Raw genomic sequence first — 19,032 nt, 5'->3', positions numbered from 1 at the left:
ACTTGTGTGACATGCTTTAGGGACAAACTATAAGCACCATCATTCTTCTGATGAAAGCTCAGGGAGGTTAAGTAATCCATCCAAGGTCACACCATGGTGGTTGCATATAAACGGAGACTCCAGACCCAAGTCTGCTTGATTCCCAAGCCCAGGCTCTTCCTACCACAGACACTGTGCAGTGTTTTAGGAAGCAGAACCTGCTAATAGAAAAGCAGCATTTTCCAGCAAGAGGAATCATGTGTGACTACTCTACAAGAGTTCCCTCAGGGACAGACTAGATTATTCCAGTCCACGAGGAAGCCAATGGCCAGAACTTAAGAGGTTAAAATGCTCCTGGCACGGTCCTACATCAGCGGTTACTCCATGGGGGAGGGGGAGAGGGAACAGAGGAAGGGGAGGGGAAGGAGGGGAAGGAAACAAACCGGCATCTCTCCAGATGGAAACATGTTCAAATGTCAGAAATCATGCAAGAAAGGGTGCACAGGGCGAAATGCCAACTTCACAGATGCCCCCAAATCCCTGTAGGTGGGAAAGAGCAGGAGAATTTCTAGGCCATGTGAAAGGACCAAAAAATGGCAGATGAGCTTCAGTTAGTTTTACATTGGGGAAAAAAGTAATCCTAAATCTTCATTAAATGATAGCTGTGAGCAGTCAGTTATAAACCACAAAAAGAGGAAAAGCGAGGAGTAATTCTCTATGGTTCCCAGAATACATTGGCTTAATACGCTGCCACAGCTAAAAAAGCCAATAGTATCTGGCCAGGTACCATCACCAAGGCTTTTCTGGAAACAAAACAAAAATCATCCTACCCTAATATAACACCACGATGCAGCTGAATCTGGAGGACTGTCTACAGTTTCTCACTGCATCTCTGGGGACTTGAAGCAGAGAGAAGATTCAGAAAAGGGCGGCTAAAACCATGCAAGGGCTTAAAAAACAATAGGACTCTTTAGATGGCAAAGACAGAGAAAGGCTAAGAGAATGGACCTGGAAACTATACCATCAAAAGGTGTGAAAGGCAAAGATTTAGGCTTTTCTAATCAACCCATGGTAGGGAGAATAAGAGCTTAGACCTTGAATTTTTAGGACAAAGGGAAGTTCATCTTTACAGAAGATAATATATTTATGGAATGTGATATCTCAAGAGTACTGGATTGAATAACTCACAGTTCATCAAGGGATTCTGGGGACATATTTTTAACCTTTTATTGTCTTTCTCTGCTTTCAGAAAAACAAATTCACTAATGTCAAACTAAGCACAGAAATAAACTGGAAAAAAATTCACATATTCTTCATCATATAAATTAGCTTTTGACCCCAGATTTTTCCGTATGCACACATCATTTTTCCTATCTATAGACATAGGATAAATATAAGTTTGCTGCTGCTGTTTCAGTCGTGTCCGACTCTGTGCGACCCCACAGACAGCAGCCCACCATGCTCTTCTGTCCCTGCGATTCTCCAGGCAAGAATACTGGAGTGAGTTGCCATTTCCTTCTCCGAAATATAAGTTTATATCTTGCTATTTCCACACTATCAAATAGCTCAAGAATTTCCTGAACTAACACAACATTGTAAATCAACTATTCTCCAACAAAAATTTAAAAACAAAAGAATTTTCTGTTACTTTAATGATTGCATAATATTTGAGCTTCCCTCGTGGCTCAGACAGTAAAGAATTCGCCTGCAATGCAGGAGATTCGGGTTCAATACCTGGGTCAGAAAGATCCCCTGATAAAGGGAATGGCTACCTACTCCAGTATTCTTGCCTAGAGAATTCCATGGACAGAGGAGTCATAATATTTAGAGTGGATAATTTATAATATAAACCCCATTATAAGAAATTTTGTTTGCCTGGTTAATGTTTACAATAAACACTCTTATGCATATAATTTTTTTGGACATGCTGCTCGGCTTATAGGCTTTTAGTTCCCGGACCAGGGGTTGAACCTGGGTCACAGCAGTGAGAGCATGGAGTCCTAACCACTGGACCGCCAGAAAATTCCCAATTTTTCATCTTTTAGATGATTTTCTTAGAAGGACATTACAGAAGTGGACAAAAAGTTATAAACATTTTGTATATCTTAGAACATACTGTCAAGTTACCTTTCTAACAGTTTTACCACTTAAAACCACTGCCGGCAATAAATAACGGAACCGCTTTTATTCATAGCCATGAAGTATTATCATGATTTTAAATTTGGCTTAATAATAGATATAAAATTGAGTCTCCTATTTATATTCTCTGTAGCTCTGTGGTAGGCTTGCAAAGGTTTGCTCTCCCCTCTTCCAACACGCGCTTTTATGCTTGCTTTTTTGTGTTTTGGTGATTTTAAAGTGAGGAGATGGATGTGACTTAAAACAATTCTTTGTTTATTCAGCCCCCACCTTCTCCGGCTACCCACACCCAGCTCAAGAAGTTGGACACAGGCAGACTTTACGCTGCCCATCAGGCCTGGAATCTGATGCATCAGTCAAGGCTACCAGGGCCGCCAAGTCCCAAGGCTCCTCCCACTGCCACCCTCATGCCATCGTGCCCAGGATTGGTTTCTGTCTTGGTTCTTGCTCATTTGACTTCGTGTTAGGCCTCCTCCTTGGAACTCTGTTTCAGGGCTTTTCCTTCTGGCCAGGGCCTGGGCTCCAGGCAGAGAATTTCTGGGAGATGCCTGACTGCCCGTATCACCCCATTCCATTTGTCCACTGCTCCTACACGTCTCTGCCTGACCCGCCAGGACCCAGCACAGACATGGTCTGAATGACAGCCAAATGTGCCTTATTGGTTTCTTGCCAAGTCTTGTCCACTGGCCCAGCCTACACTGTCGCTCAAGCCAGCCTGATAGAACTTGTCTTGTGCTAGAAAAGGGGGCTGGTCCCGGCACAAAAACCTGGGGGTGGGCCCCAATCCAGGTGCAGAGTCTGAGCTCCCTCTTCTCCCCAGCCTCAGTCCATCGCTGCCTGCATCACCCCCATGCTCTGAGACATGTCATACGTGACTTTGGTTCTTTGCTTCGAAACAGTTTTGTGGTGGTTTTTTTCTTCTTTGCTTTTCTCATTTTTCTGAGGATACCAGTAACCATCTCCTCCTTTTCCTCAGAGATCTCTGCCTTTATCACCTAAGGAGGGCAGGGGACAAGGATGTCTCAAATCCCTAAGCCCACTTCAGGCTGGAAGGGTACAAAGCAGAATATGGGGTTTCCAGTTCCCAGGAAAAGTTCCCCAGAGCTCTTAGCTGCCCCAGTTAATGCTGCCTTTGCGATTTCTCAGGGAAAAAGAGTCCAGGTGGGTGGAGCCTGTAGACAGGGCTGGGTTTGGTTCTACTGGTTCTGAATATGTCCAGTGTAACTAAAAGGCCAGCAGAGGCTGTGGGGGCGGAAAACAGGGCAGGGAGTTGCAAGGACGTGGTCTGACTCTTGTGAGAGGGAAACAAATCACCAGACAATTAAGGTGACCTCAGGGAATCATCAACCCCAATGCCCTGTGCTTCACAGAGGAGGAAACTGAGGCCCAGAGATGAAGACTTCTAAGTCTAGAACTCATAATTAAGGAGTCGGTATGTGTATCTGTTGAGGCTTCCCAGGTGGTGCTAGTGATAAAAGAATCTGCCTGCCAATGCAGGAGCCGCGGGTTCAATCCCTAGGACGGGAAGATGCCCTGGAGGAGGAAATGGCAACCCACTCCAGTATTCTTGCCAGGATAACCCCATGGACAGAGGAGCCTGGTGGGCTGCAGTCCATGGTGTTGCAAAGAGTGGGACAGGACTGAAGTGACTGAGCACACACATGCACATGTGTATCCATTCCTATATTGACTACACACTTTCCAAATAATTTCCCAATTTGATTAGGGCCTTTGCTTAGGGTATTAGAGGCAGGTCAGCTGCTGTGACAATTAGCAACTTACTGACCGGAGACATAGTAACACGTTTTTTGTTACCCAAATGTTACTGACTGGAGTGTTTCAATATTCACTTACATAACAAATCCCCGGCCACGGCATTATTAGTTCCTGCAAAATTCTCCCAGTTAATAGCAAAGATCACCACAGGGACCAGGCCAGCCTGCAGATACAGCCTGGGATATTCAGAAGCTGCCCTCTTCCCATCCCAGGAGCAACTGAAGGGCAAAATCAGGAGTAGAAAGGAGGCCCAGTGCTCATTAAACGCTGGTCTGGAAAACCAGCAAGGAGACAGCCAGGCACAGCCAGCCACCCTCTGAGGAGATACCATCAAGTATGATTTTACAGAGAAGCCAAACAGGCTCTGCCTTGTGACTGCCAGCTAACCTATGACATTCTGCAAGAGACAGGAATCCTGGCTGCCATTTGCCATATGCCTGGGTTGGGTCCTTTTTGCATTTATCATCCTATTTAATCATCACAAGAACTTCACGAGATAATGAATATGATCCCATCCTCAGACAGGTGAGGTGACTAGATTACGGTTATAGAGACAGTAAGTGGCAGTAGTATTTAAACACCAGCCTCCTGATTCCAAGTCCTTGTGCCATAGTTTTCTCCTGGATTTGGGCAGGAAAGCGCCTTGGGGGAAAGTAGCATTTGGTCTTTGCACCTTTGCCAACTCAGGAATCATCAGGAAAGCTCAGGGCACCATTTCTTTCTCTTCCAGATGAAACAGGCGGGGTTCTGCTAAAGATGCTTCTGCCTGTGTGAGGTTCTTATGGGGGCCTCTGAGATGAGTGGGATAGGGCTCTTAAGTGTGTGCTTGTGGGGAGGGCATCAGTATCACTAGGGTCCCTGAGAGAGGGTGAAGCCCAAATGCTCACAGGAAGGGCCACCTCACAAGTTCCATAGCGGAAAGAAACAAAGAGCACCAGGCCTGTCAATCAGAGAACATGAATCCTGGCACACACTCTGCCATCCTATTTGCTAAGAAATCTAGGGCATTAGCTCTTGGAGTTCTGTTTTTCTCATCTGTAAAATGGGGCAAATATTCACTAACCTTGCAGGCTTTGGTAAGAATGGTGAGCTGGATAACAGGTGAAGAAATGCCTAGTAAATGATAATGTACAATCAAATGTCAGAGGTTACTTCCTGTTGCAGTACCTGACACCTATCCACCACTCATCACACAGAACAAACAACCAGTGCAGCAATCCTGGGTCCCACCTCTTAGGGAATACAGCCACGCCTACAGTCACAAACCTGTTTCTCCTTTTGTGGCCTCTGGTTATAGATCTTGAGGAACCAGCAGCAAGGGAAAAAGAAATGAAAGAAACAATGGCGAGGGGAAGAAGAATGCTATTTTCAGTGATTCTCTGCCCTCAGGAACATAAATCAGGAAACTGAGTCTGAGTTCCTGCCTTGGGTCTCCTTGGATGCCTCAAAACACTACATGCTAGTAATCTTCTCATCCAAAAGAAGAAAAAATTAGGACTTTCCTGGTGGTACAGTGGATAAGAATCTACTTGCTAATGCAGGGGACATGGGTTCAATCCCTGGTCCAGGAAGATTCCATATGTTGTAGAGCAACTAAGCCTGAGCACCACAGCTACTGAAGCCCATGGGCCTAGAGCCCTTGCTTCATAACAAGAGAAGCCATCTCCATGAGAAGCCCTCACACCGCAACAAAGAGTAGCCCCTGCTCACTGCAACTGGAGAAAGCCCTCGTGCAATGAACACCCAGTGCAGCCAAAAAAAGAAGGAACTATTAGAGATCAGGAAACATATTGGCCAGAGAATGAGATGAGCTGGATTCCACTTCCAGTCTTGCACTGGACAAGATACGAATGCCCAGAAACGCTTCAGTCCACCTTGGAGAAAAACAGGAAGAAAAAAATCAGCTCATCTGCTTGAGTAGGAAAAGCATGATCACTTCAGATCTAATCCTTAACTTTGTCTTTCTCCTCTACTTCGTTCACTTATTTGCATTGTCCTAAAGGGTTTCTCTCCAACACTGGGGAAAAAAACCCAGCCAGACAAAAGAACGCTATTAATACAATGTCAGAACTGGATGAGACCTAAGGATGCATCAAGTGTAGACTCCGTAGTTTACAGACCCTGGGTCATTCAGCCTCCAGCTTCCAGGCAATGCTTGGTCATTCCTTTCCGGCCCTTACTGTTCCTCATCCAGGCTGGTCTCTAAACCTGGGCATCTGACCTGCTGCTTCCACCGTGAATCAGCAAATAGTGCAGAAAGCAAGGAATCATTGATTGATCGTTTCTTATAGAACCAGAAGGGGAACTGACTTGTCCAAGTCACAGGATTACCAAAAACTGAGTACCATTAAGAATTATTCTCGACCCTGGGTCTCCCTCAATTATTCATTTAAGCCAATCTTCCAACCATGTGTTAACACATTTCTTTTACATATTTTTCTCCCTTAAAAATTCTAGATTTGTTTTTAACAAAGTAATATAGTGAAAGTGAAAGTCGCTCACTCAACTCCTTATGAGCCCATGGACTATACAGTCCATGGAGTTTTCCAGGCAAGAATACTGGAGTGGGTAGCCTTTCCCTTCTCCAGGGGATCTTCCTTAACTCAGGGATCAAACCCAGGTCTCTCACACTGCAGGCAGGTTCTTTACCAGCTAAGCCACAAGGGAAGCCCAAGAATTCTGGAGTAGGTAGCCTATCCCTTCTTCAGCAGATCTTCCTGACCTAGGAATTGAACTAGGGTCTCCTGCATTGCAGGAGGATTCTTTACCAACTGAGCCACAAGGGAAGCCCTATATGCTTGCTATTAAAAAAAAAAAAAAAGTGAAAAAAGCCTCCTTCCTATTATTAATAAAATCCCTAGAGATAACCATTATTAGTGAGTTCCTGTGATTCACTCCAGAAATTTAAACAATTTAAAGACAAAGTTAACCCTACCTATTGATTTATATTCTTGGCCATAGTGTTCAAGATTTGTTGATTATATGAATGAACAGCCCCAGACGGAGGTCTGAGGCTGGGGTTTGCATCATGTGTAAGGACAGAGACGAGTTAAGCATCTCAGCAGACAAGAGCTCCCACTGGGGTCTATTAGCCAGGGATCTGGCATGAAGCCCCCTTTCTGAGCTGGTGATACAGGGTGGAGGGAAGATCGTGGGCTTTGGAATCAAGCAGATACCGGTTCATATTCCTGGCTAACATTCATAAGCATGTGACCTCAAATTGTTCCTTCATTACTGTGCCTTAGTATCCTCATGTGTCACGTGGAGATTAAAACACTACTATTTCATGGTGCTATTGTGAGGACTAAATAAAACAACTCGAGAATACAGTGAGTACTAGACATTGTGCACGCATGCTCAGTCATGATTGACTCTTTGAGACCCCATGGACTGCAGCCTGCCTGGCTCTTCTGTCCATGGAATTTTCCAGGCAAGAATACTGAACTGGGTTGCCATTTCCTTCTCCAGGGGATCTTCCTGACTTAGGGATCGAACCCATGTCTCCTGTGTTTCCACACTGGTAGGTGGATTCTTTACCACTGAGCCACCCAGGGAGCCCATACTTGACATTAAGCATGCACTAAAGAAATGGTGGCTACTGTTATTATTCCAATTGTTGTTATTATTCTGCTGGCTCACTTGAAGAAAGAGAAAGCCTGCAGGTCCATTCCTTACCACTACAGACACAGTTCAGCCCAGGGCCTGGTACCCCTCAGTTGAGTATGTGTGTGTGTTAATCGCTCAGTCGTGCCCAACTCTTTGCGACCCCATGGACTGCAATCCACCAGGTTCCTCTGTCCATGGGATTTTCCAGGCAAGGATATTGGAGTGGGTTGCCATTTCCTTCTGCAGGGGATCTTCCCAACCCAGGGATTGAACCCGGGTCTCCTGCACTGCAGGCAGATTCTTTACCGACTGAGCTACAAGGGAAGCCGAGTATATCTGAGAGCAAAGGGAGACGACTAGAAAGTAAGTCTTGAATCTGACCAGGATTTAATGCCCAGGAATTTCTCAGGATATTCAAAATTCTAGATATACACCAACCCCCCAGTGCAGGGACCCTACAAGCTCAGAGCACTGGAATCCACCTTACGCAGACTTGTCGTGGCTGAAGAGTTAGACTGGGTGGAAGTGAGACCATTTCTCATCTACTCAGGCTACCTGATTCAGCAGCTCTCAGGCCCAGTCAGCCCCAGAAGTGCCCCCAGACTGGCCAGGGGCAGCAGACTGGCAGGGCACAGATGGGAGGGCGTGCCCTTCTCCTGCTGAATTCCAGGCCCTTCCGCCTAGTCCTCAAAGCACAATAAGAACATTATCATAGCCACTTCATCTAATCTTGTGCTGTCTGGGGGCTGGAGATGACTAAGGGCAATATGATAATACACTCCTCTAGCCAACACACAGAAAGAGAAACCTAAGACTGGACCAAAAGGCCTGCTGAGTCCCAACATAACTTGAATCGCAGAACCTCTGATGGCAATGTCTTACATACTTCCTGCAGGTCAGATCTTTATATTACAAAATGCTCCCAGCTCACGGCAATTCTGTTAACTGATCACACCGCCAGGGACAGGAAGGAATGTAAGTCACTGCTCTCAGTGGTGCCAAGAAGCCATGGACTCTGACCTAGATGCCAGACCCAGCCTGGAGCTCTGGTTACTTGCTTCTCTCAAGGATCACAGAGGACTCAGCTGGAATGGGTGGTGGCAGTGGTGGGGGGTGGGGAGGGCAGTGTACACAGTTCCCTGATCTCCTGGCCCTATAAATCTCAGAGGGTCTGGCATGGGGCTAGTGTCCCTGGGGACATGGGGAAGGAACCAGACCAGCTTTGGGAACATAGGTGCTCCTTGGATTATTGGGGATTCTTTAGAGACTGGACACACCCCTGTTTGGAGACTAACCTCAAGATCATGCTCTCCTCTAAAGCACTTTCTCTCCCAATTGGGCTTTCTTCTCCCCAGAAATTCTGTTGTCCATCTCTTCACCCACTCTCTCTCTCTCTCCATCTGTCTCCCCAGCTCTGACTCCATTTGTCTTTCCTCTCTATTTCTTTCCTGTCTTTCCTCCCATTTTTTTTTTCTCATTGTCTTTCTCTAACCAGTTATGATAGAAAGCTGAAAATATCTTCCATTATTGGTTGAATTCATACATTAACATTTAAATCTTATCACCTTAATTTTCAAAAAGATGAACTGAACACTCTATATTTTGCTTAAAAAAAATGCTACTTTTAACAATAAAGGACTTTGAAGAGGAGGGAACTTTAAAGATCACCTAGTTCAATGACTTTTCTGGCTTTTGAATCCCTTTAGAGCAACTGTGGTGTTCAGCTTCTCCTTGGACACTTCCAGGGATTGGAGACATTATCTCTTGAAGCAGATCAATCCTAACTATCAAGAAGCTCTTTACATTGAGTTTAACCTGCTGCCATAATTCTCACTCCCTGGTTACTAGGACAACCTGTGATATAAAACCAGTACAATCAGCAGAAGGGCAGTGAGAAACATCCTAAGTTCAAAGTATGGGGTAGAGGAGTTGGCTGTTAAGTTCTCCTATCGCTTTCTTAGGTAGGTGACATTGGAGAGAGATAACCAGGCTCTGGTAGGTCTTGAATGCCAAACCAAAATGTGATGTGTTTAACATATCAGAAAGATGGCCAAGTGAAGACATCCATTAGGTAACTGAAGATAACAGTAATGAAGTTATTATTTATGAATGCTTACATGCTAGGAATTGTGCAAAATGCTTTAATGTTGACTGTCACCTTCTCAAGAGCACTATGACATAGGTACTATTATTATCCCACTTAAGAGATGAGGAAACTGAGGTCTCAGAACTGGTAAATCAGGCCTGCCTGACTCTGACATCACCTCTGAATGCAGCATTCTACAAAAAAAGGTCAGCAAAGACCCAGACAGGAGATCTTGATTTGCGAGTCACTTACATTAAGGGAGGGAGGGTTAAGAACAGAGGGCTAAGGGTCTCATTTGAGCCCTCTTCTACAGATGACCCCTCAACTCCATTTCCAGTCCTGTGCTTGTTTTTAAACTCCCCTGTTGGGACCTCCCTGGCAGTCCAGTAGTTAAGACTCCGCCTTCCAATGCAGGGGGTGTGGGTTTGATTCCTGGTCCGGGAGCTAGGTTTCCCATATGCCTTGCGGCCAAAAAACCAAAACATAAAACAGAAGCAATATTGTAAAAAAAGTTCAATGAAGACTTTAAAAAAATGATCTATAACAAAAAAACCATTAAAAAAAAAACAAACCTCCCCCTCTCCATCTCCCGCTTTTCACTGGACTCTGTCACCTCAAATTCAACACATTTACACTCACTGCTGTCATTTTTCACTACCTCCCCAGCAACCAGTCCCAGTATTCATAATTCTTTAAGCACAAGAGAGGATCAGAGTTTGTGTCAAACTGACCTGGACCTAATTAGATTTGCCGTATACATACCACGAGGCCTTGGGCAAGTCACAAAATCTGGGTTGTCTCAAGTATAAAATGGAAATAATAATAACACCTTCTTGGAAGGTGTCTGTGAGGATTACATGAGATAATCTGGATACAATATACGGTATAGGGCTTGGCACATGACAAGTGCTACGTAAATGGCATGATTCTTGCTATTACTGTTGTTTTTCGAGCGTCAGACTCCTTCTCTTGCAAAACTGTTTATGGTGAACCCCAATGCTGAGAAGTGGGAGGAAGAAGAGGGACTGACAGAGAGACAATGAAAATTCAAGCAGCCTGTACTCTCTGTAGTGACCTCATCCCTCTGGCTTCAGGGGCGGCTTCTGCAGGGTCTCTTTCCCATACCCACTACAGAGAGAGTTGGGCTCTAGCCAAGCAGCCCCCTCCCTCCACCCCCTCCAGACCTACTTACGTGGGGATCAACAAGCAGTGTGTTGTTTCTACCTCTTCCAGTCCTCTCTTCATTTCGAGCCTGCATTTTGTATCATCTGCAGCCCTTGCCTCCCCTACACACCCTTCTTTCCCTCTAAAGATCTAGAACCACAGCTTTAGAAATCATCTAGTCCGAGCCCTCAAAAAATTAAGCTCAAAATGAAAACAGTTATGAAAACATCTTCCTTGCACAATGAAAGTGGGCTTTCTCTCGATCCACCCACACACATTGCATATTCTCAAGGTAGTGAGACTGCACTGTGCACAGACACTGGAATTGCTGTTGTGCAGAGCCGTAACCTCAGTCGTGGGTCTGGCCTGTGGCTTGACCAACTCCCCCTACCTCTCAGGTCTGGTACGCGCTCAAGCCCCCCAGAGACACGGTGGAAGTGTGGATGGCTAATGACTACCCAGAAACAGGGCGCTGATGACAATCACCAACCCTCACACGTTTGCACACCTCGAACCCCCTAAGGCTCAAGGTAAATATGAGAGGAGATGAAAGGAGACTCCTAGGAGATAGGCACTGTGTTTGTACACAGTGAGGGGAGAACAAAGGGAATGGGGACCCCAGAAGTGGTGGGCAGGAAAAACGGGTGAGACAGACTGTAAGATGAGTCAGAGAGAATGAATGAGGGCACTGGGTCGCGTCAGCTACTGCTCAACTGCCCCCAGCGGCAGTGTGAACTGGAAGAAGGGAATTGGGGAGGGGGGGATGAGAAGGGGAGCTGATGTCATATCTCAGAAAGCGGGAGCTGGAGTGTGTCGAACATGGGGAGCAGAAACTCATTTCCAGGAGGGATCCGAGCTCCTGCCTTCGGAGGGCTCCTAGATCCTTCTCGCCTGACTCTGCTCCCACAGCTGCAGGCAAGGCAGCTGAAATGGCAGGGGAAAGAAACCCTTAAGCCAGAAATAAAGATGTCAGTCCTGGAGATCACTGGACCCCTGCTTGGCAGACAGAAGCCACCCAGTGGCTGTTAATGCCCTCCATTTATTTCAAATGCCCTCACACTAATGATCTCACTTCATCTTCAGCACAACCCTGTGAACCAGGCAGGCCTGGGAGGACCTCTGCCATGCTCCTCCCCTCATTACCCAGTGGATCCCTCAAGGGCCCTCAAATTGTTTCCTCCATCCTCCAAACAACCAACTCTGAACCAGCAGTGCCTTAGGGAGCCTGGGGTCCTCTGTCCAGGCTCTGTTCTGGGCTTGCTGGCTGCTGTTGGTCCTGGGCTGGGTGTGACAAGAAGTCACAGGATGTGGAATCATTCCTCTCCTGGAATTTCCCAGATGCCCCTCCCCCTTTGCTTATATCCGAAAGCCTGGCACATAATGACCATGTCACCCAGTCCCCAAGGAGCTGCGTCAGACTTCCCCTCATTAGGCAAATGGAAACCCAAGGCCTAGAGAGGCAAAGGCCTTCGTCACGAGTCACACAGACAGCACACATGGAGGGATCTGTGAAGACTTGGAAACAGCACAGCATAGACCTGGGTTCCAGTCCTGACTTTGCCACCTATCAATCCAGGTCACTGAGACTGTCAGCAGCCTTGGCTTTCATCACTGTCAAATGGAAATAGTAATATTCATCTCTGGAGATAGCTGCGAGGATGCCATGAGATCAAAATGTAAGAGTGACATAAAAATGAATTACTCTGATCATCAAGTAGCGAGGTAACAACAGCAGGACTCTGGTGTAATAGAAAGAAGCTAGACCAAGTGTAGAGTCTGGCTATCCTTAACTCACCTGTGTGGCCCTAGGTGAGTCTGGGCCTCAGTTTCCCAAGGCCTCTGGCAGTTGTAAGAAGGGAGATTCAGTGGGCTATGCCTCTACGGCAAGAATTCTGCCACTGGCCACTGATCTCTTGACTGCCCCCTTATCTGTGCTCCAAGAATCCTATGGAGGGAGCCAGGGAGTAGGCAGCAGTGGGAGATCCATTGTTCCCAGTGGAAAGGATTCCAGTGGATCTTTCGCTCTATCCCTTCTACCCATGTCTTCGGGGGCAAAGAGCACCCTTTTAGCCTCTTTTGCTCCCTAGCTTTAAGGATGGGTGGAGGTGGAGAGCAATGGGTAGTGGTGAGGCTCTTGGTGATGAAACTGATGACACACCACCCCTGTAAGATTTCCTGGTGGAAAGCACTAGACTGCCCAGATTTCCTTTCTCCTCGAAGAGCTGAGTCTAACTGTCCTGCCTTTCACATCCTGCTTCTTCCAGGAGGGCCCCAAATGTGCCAGGCCCCTGATCCTTTCTTTGAGGAAGCGGCTCAGCATAACCCTTGCTGAGCTCCTGGTGGTGAATTAAATATTAAAGAAGCAAGGCCAGAACCCCCCGGTGCAGCAGCACATTCTCATAACACAGACAATGGTGTGCAGCTCAACTGTCCCTCCTCCAGCTGCTGCCATGCTCCCTCCCAGGCGGTGCTTCCCTGAGCCCCAGCCCACACTCCTGAGAGGGACTAAGAAACGATAGTGTTTTGCTCTCCCCAGCAAGACATCAGCTCATGGTTCCCTGCACCCTTCCTCCAATCCACAGTTAAGGACTCTATGGACCTGGAAACGCCTGGGACAGGGACTCCTGGCATCTGTGACAACAAAATTTAACAGGTCAGTGGCCAGCCAGGCAGGGGGACCTCTGCAGCTTAGCTCCACTGTGGGCTGGAGGTGTCCCTGGGGCTGCGGGAATGCTGAGGCCCTGAGGTCTCTCAGGGTAATGGGGAATTGGGTCTTACTAGGAGCTAGCTGGTTTGCTGCTCAGATTAGAAGAACCTCAGAGATCACCCAGGCCAACCCTCTATTTTACAAAATGGGAAACTGAGGGTTGAGGAAAGGAAGACACAATAAACACAGGGTCACTCAATGAGCTACAGTACATCTAGCCCTAGACTCCAGGTTTCCAGTGTAGAGCCGGAGGTGCTCTCCTACCCTCAGCATGATCTCCTCCCTAAACTTCCAAGCAATAGGCCCTGTGGACTGCTGGACTGCCTTCACAGGGAGCAGGACCCATTCATAGTCCCACCTTGCCATTCAAGAATTGAAAGGGCCCAAGGGCCACTGGTTTCAGCTTGGCTCTGCTACTTTGTAGGATGGAACCTCATGTCACTTTTCTGAGCCTTAGCCCCTCATCTGTAAATATAGGGATTTAACAACCAGGACCCCGGATAGCTACCATAAGGATCAAATGAGAGCACGTACACAGTTATGGAAACTGTGAAGTGTTATCCAAATGTCAGGTATTAAAGCAGCGTGAGGTCTGATGGTGCTGCAAAGGGAGGCCATCACAAGGGAGGCAGCTAAGCAAGAGTGAGAACCCACACCTAAATGAGGCTCAACGCCTGCCTGGCTGTCCATGGAACTGACCGGTTCTGGGGGCCACCAGCAGAGACTGCCAGGCCGCAGGTCAGGCCAGCCCAAGCTCACTGGCTTGAGAGGTTGCCTGCCTGCTTTTGCTCTGTGTGTGAGTCTGTGTTTCCTTTCAGGTGCTCCTCAGCAGCTCTGCCTGGCAGCCCAGAGCCGCAGAAATTTGCCTGGCTTCTCCAGGGGAGCACTTGGCAGAAGGGCAGGACACCTTGCTTCAGGCCAGACCGCAGATCCTCAAAGCAAAGCCTGCCAGCCCAGATCCCTCTGGGGGCCTCCTGAGAGCCCTTGCTCCCTTGGGGACTCTTACCTTGTACTTGGCGGCGAGCAGCTCCGTGGCTTCCTGCTCCCGCCGCAGGTCTTCCAGCATCTTCTCCTTCTCCTCCAGCAACTTCTGCTTCTCCTCACTCACCAGACTGCGGTCGTCCTGGATGGCCGCCTTCTCTTCCTCTAGCCGCTCCTTCTGCTCCTGCAGGTAGTTCTCCATGTTCTTGTCCAAGGCTGTCTCCAGGATGGGCTGGGGCGGGCGGTGGTTGTTGTTGTTGTCATCCTCCTCTTCGGCTACCCAGGCCTCGATCACCGGTCCCTCCGGGTACCCGGCTGGAGCTGACACGGCCTTCTTCCTGCGGCTGCTCTTCCTGCGGAGTCGCTTTCCCAGCATCCCCTTCTTCTCCAGCTGGGCCTTCAGGCGGGCGATCTCCTCCTGGAATTCCCGCAGAAGTGTGTCCTTGGGGTCCTCGTTCACCCGGGGCTTGTTTTTGATGTTCTTGGCCCGGTTGGCGAAGCGCAGGGTGGAGAGGCTCTCGTCGTAGCTGTGAGAGGCTGGCCCCAGGGTGGCCACCATGATGGTCTTGGCATTTCCCCCCAGAGAGTCCTGGAGCAACCGGGTCAGCTTGGAGTCCCGGTAGGGGATGTGGGTGCTCCTGTTACCCGAGAGAGCAGCGATCACGTTGCCCAGGGCGGACAGCGACAGGTTGATTTTGGAGGCTTCCTTCGGCCTCTCTCCACCACTGCCACCACCCCCTCCACCGCCGCCACCACCAGTGGGCTGTGTGGCGGTCCCTCCAGTGGTGTTGGGGCCTGCTTTGTTCTGCCTCTCGCTACCAGCCAAGTCCACCAGGTTGAGCTTGCCCACACGGATGTGGTCCTGGCCGTCAGAGCCACGCTCACTGCACTCCACGGTGATGACGAAGATGGCATGGGAGCGGGAGCTGACCTCATTCATGTGTGTGCTGCCCACTGCCCGGGTCTGGTTCCCCAGGTTCATCACGTGCTCTATCTCCTTGACATTCTTGGTGACGAAGGAGGACAGGTCTTTGATGTAGACGCCTGTCTCAGGGTTCTCCTTCAGCTCCAGCCTCTTGCCGGGCTCCTTGGAGAGCAGGTCTCGAATCTCCTCCTGGTAGATCTCCAGGTAGGAGGCCCGGACCAAGTACTGCTGGTTCTGGGAGCGCGAGATGTGGGTGAAGATATGCTCAAAGGCATTGGGGATGACCCCGCGGAGCTCGGGCTCCACCCAGGTCCCCTGCATGGTATAGGTCTTGCCCGTGCCTGTCTGTCCATAGGCAAAGACGGTGCCGTTGAAACCTTGAAGCACCGAGTCTACCAGGGGCCTCACGGTTTCATCATACAAGTCTGCCTGCTTGGAGCTGGCATCATACACGGCATCGAAGGTGAAGGTCTTGGGCAGCTCCCCCAGGGCAGCGCGGGGGTTCCGCAGGGTCACCTGGCCTAGTTTCACGTCCATGGTCAGGATCTGCTCGTGACCAGCAGCCTCCTCCTTCCGGCTGAGGGGGCGGCACCGGGCCACCACCTTCAGGGCCTCGCTGGCCTTGGTTTTACTGGCCATCTTGCTGCTCTGTCCTTCCTGCACACCCCCCACCCCCGGACCCCCTCCGCAGCCTAGTTAGTCCTGCTGTCCTCCCTAGGTCGGGATCAGCGGGGCCGGCCCAGCCCCCAGTCACCGTTCTTCAATCCGCATGCAGCCTCCTAGGGTGGAGATGCTGGGAGCTGGCCCCGCCGCTACTGCAGTCCGGGCCTCCACCGCTCTCCGGTCCTCGCTGCACCGGCTGCGGAGGGAGAATTAGGCAGAATCGCCGGGCAGCCGCGGGAGCAGCGCCTGCCGAACGGCAGTACCCAGAGCCCGCCCCATGCTGGGGCAGAGGGAGCGCTGCCGTAAACAGCGACGGCAACAATGAGATAAAGGAAGAGGAAAATGGGATGGGGGTGGGCGGCAGAGCTGTCTTCTCGTCCTCCTCCTCTAGAGATCCATGGCGGGGGATGGGGGGAAGGGTGCTGCAGGTTCTGGGGGGCCGGGGGTCCCGGCCCTCCCAAGGGCAGAGGCTCACCTGGAGTCCTCTCCCCCAGCTGGGGGATCATTCATTGCAGCCAGCGCGGCTGCTGCAGCCTCTGCCTCCGCCTTCCCCGCCGTCGCCACCGGAGAATGAGAGAGAAAAACAGAAGGGGATGGGGCGGAGCAGCCGCGGCGAGAGTGATGTTGCCGCTGCTCTGCGGCCCCAGCTAAACCGCCCGGCTGGGGTGGGGCAAGGGGCGGGGCCGCGGGGCGGGAGACGCGAGCCCGGCGCGGCCAGTGCGCTGGGGACCCGGGTGCATCGCCCGCCCGCACCGCCCCCCCGCCACGCAGACCGCCCCCCTCCGGAATGACAGGCTCCGGTGCCGACCCAGGTCCTGCGCCCACCAGGCGGGTGCAGCGCAGCCACCGCCCGCCGTCACCCCACTGGGGCGGGGCATGCTGGGAGTTGTAGTCCTGCCTTTGTTAACCCGGTTCTGGCAGGTTGCTAATGACTTCTCCAGTCCGAGAGGCCCCTCCCTCTCTGGCCTGCAGCCTCCGGAGTGACTGTTGAGGTTGCAGCCTAGCTGCTGGAGGATGCGGGGTATCCACTGCCCACACCTGTTTCCTCCACAGCCAGCATCCTCTCTCTCTCTCTCTCTCTCTCTCTCTCTCTTGCTCCTGCCTTTCTGCCTCCAGACCCCTACATGTCACCCCCCTCCCCTTCAGGGTGTTGCCAGGCATTCTAACGCAGAAATTCTTCTTGACTGTCTTTTCCTCTCCCTGCCCTGGTTTACTTCTGGCCTTCCTTTTCTCTCTCCTGGAACCACCTTCCAGATGATTCTCTCTTAGCATCCTTTCTGCACATGCACTCTGGTCCCCTCCCCTCCTCCAACACCAGCCTTCCATATTGTATTAAAGCCTCTCCATCTTCTGACTCCTGCCACTTCCCAGCCTCACTTCCAGCTACTCTCCTATAGAGAATCTATATTCTAGACATTCATTCCTTTGAACAGAAAAGCAGAGACATCACTCTGCCAACAAATGTCTGTATAGTCAAGGCTATGGTCTTCCCAGTGGTCACATTTGTTTGTGAGAGCTGGACCATAAAGAAGGCAGAGCACCAAAGAATTGATGCCTTCTAACTGTGGTGCTGGGGACGACTCCTAAGAGTCCTTTGGACAAAAAGGAGTTCAAACCAGTCAGTCTCCAAGGAAATCAATCCTAAATACTCATTGGAAGGACTGATGCTGAAGCTCCAGTAGTTTGGTCACCTGATGCAAACAGCTGACTCATTGGAAAAGTCCCTGATGCTGGAAAAGATTGAGGGCAGAAGGAAAAGAGGGCATCAGAGGATGAGATGTCTGTATGGCATCCCTGATGCAATGGACATGAACTTGGGCAAACTCTGGGAGGTGGTGAGGCACAGGGAGGCCTGGCATGCTGCAGTTCTTGGGGTTGCAAAGAGTCGAACATAACTGGGTAACTGAACAACAAACAATAGCAAGTGCCTGGTAAACCCCAGGCCTCATTCTAGGAACTGGAACTTCTGGTCCTCAAGGCCCTTACAATACGAGAAACCAGGTTTTGTTGCCTTCTGGCTGTTCCATGTTGCACCTTTGTGCCTTTGCCTGTTACTCTTCTGTGCTTGGTACCCTGCCCTTGCCTCCTCTGTGAAGCCTTCCCTGACCAATCTCTTTTCTTTTACAGAGAAAGACACAGAATTTGCATAGAACAAAACCTGGACTCGAGCTACAGTTCTTATTTCCACCCAACTGTGTGAATTTTGGCACACAATTTACCTTGCCCTAGCCTTAGTTTTCTCATCTATTTAAAGCCATTGGTTTTAAAGTGGTTGTGAAGTTCAAATGCTACTGCTGATTATAAAGTACTGTACCAATGAGAAGACTCATTTTTAAGAAAGCCCTTAAGACATACATGTGTCCTGGCTTGGCTTGCCCAACAGCTCTGCTTCCTTAAGTATCCTGGACAAACCAGGTCTACATTTGGCATTCCACTTTTGGGTCGTCATATTTTTTTTCCTCTAGGATACAAATCAAGTATAATTTCTCAAGTCCAGGGAACAAGCCAGTGTCCTACCCCTGTTCATTCTGCAGAGGGGAGTTGAATCTATGCATTGGGCCTGACTTGTCCTTATTCTCCCATCTTAAGGCCCTTCTTCACAGAGTCACCAGAAGAATCTTTCCACAAAACATTTCCAGTCATATTATTTTCTATTTGCTCAGTTCTTCAATTCTACAAAACCTGTCTCCTCACCTCCTCCCCAGCTTCAATTCCCCAGTACCCAAATGCTAGCTCAGCTGGAAGCCTGAAGCTTAGCTGGTGGCTTCCCCACTTCTGAAGTTTCCTGACCTTCCTCAGCCCTCTCTTTGACCAAGTTCTACTGCTTGTGATTAACTTGGCTTTTGAACCAATTACTGGGTGAGGTTTTGGCTTTGGCAACCTGACTTCTGAATGGACCATTTGGCTCTTGAACTGTTTTCTTGTTGCACTTGGCTGTGGTTTTTGGACTACCCTTTCTATGTTTTGGCTTACAACCTTGGCACTAGAGTGCTGAATAAAGGGGAT

The 19,032-nt window shown here is 49.4% G+C and overlaps 1 protein-coding gene across 1 annotated transcript in view; it reads right to left on the bottom strand.

Moving 5' to 3' along the window:
* The window catches only part of KIF3C (kinesin family member 3C), a 33,499-nt gene extending 16,891 nt beyond the window's left edge, over positions 1–16,608 (bottom strand). The window contains exon 1 of the mRNA XM_052648405.1: positions 14,464–16,608. Coding sequence (XP_052504365.1) covers positions 14,464–16,002 — 1,539 coding nt within the window. The 5' untranslated portion in view covers positions 16,003–16,608. The remainder of the gene's footprint in view (positions 1–14,463) is intronic.
* Positions 16,609–19,032: the final 2,424 nt, after the last annotated feature.

The sequence above is a fragment of the Budorcas taxicolor genome, chromosome 11 (genome assembly GCF_023091745.1).
Source record: "Budorcas taxicolor isolate Tak-1 chromosome 11, Takin1.1, whole genome shotgun sequence".
NCBI lineage: Eukaryota > Metazoa > Chordata > Mammalia > Artiodactyla > Bovidae > Budorcas > Budorcas taxicolor.
The sequence above is the reverse complement of the archived record's forward strand: the minus strand, read 5'-3'. Positions and strand labels throughout refer to the sequence as shown.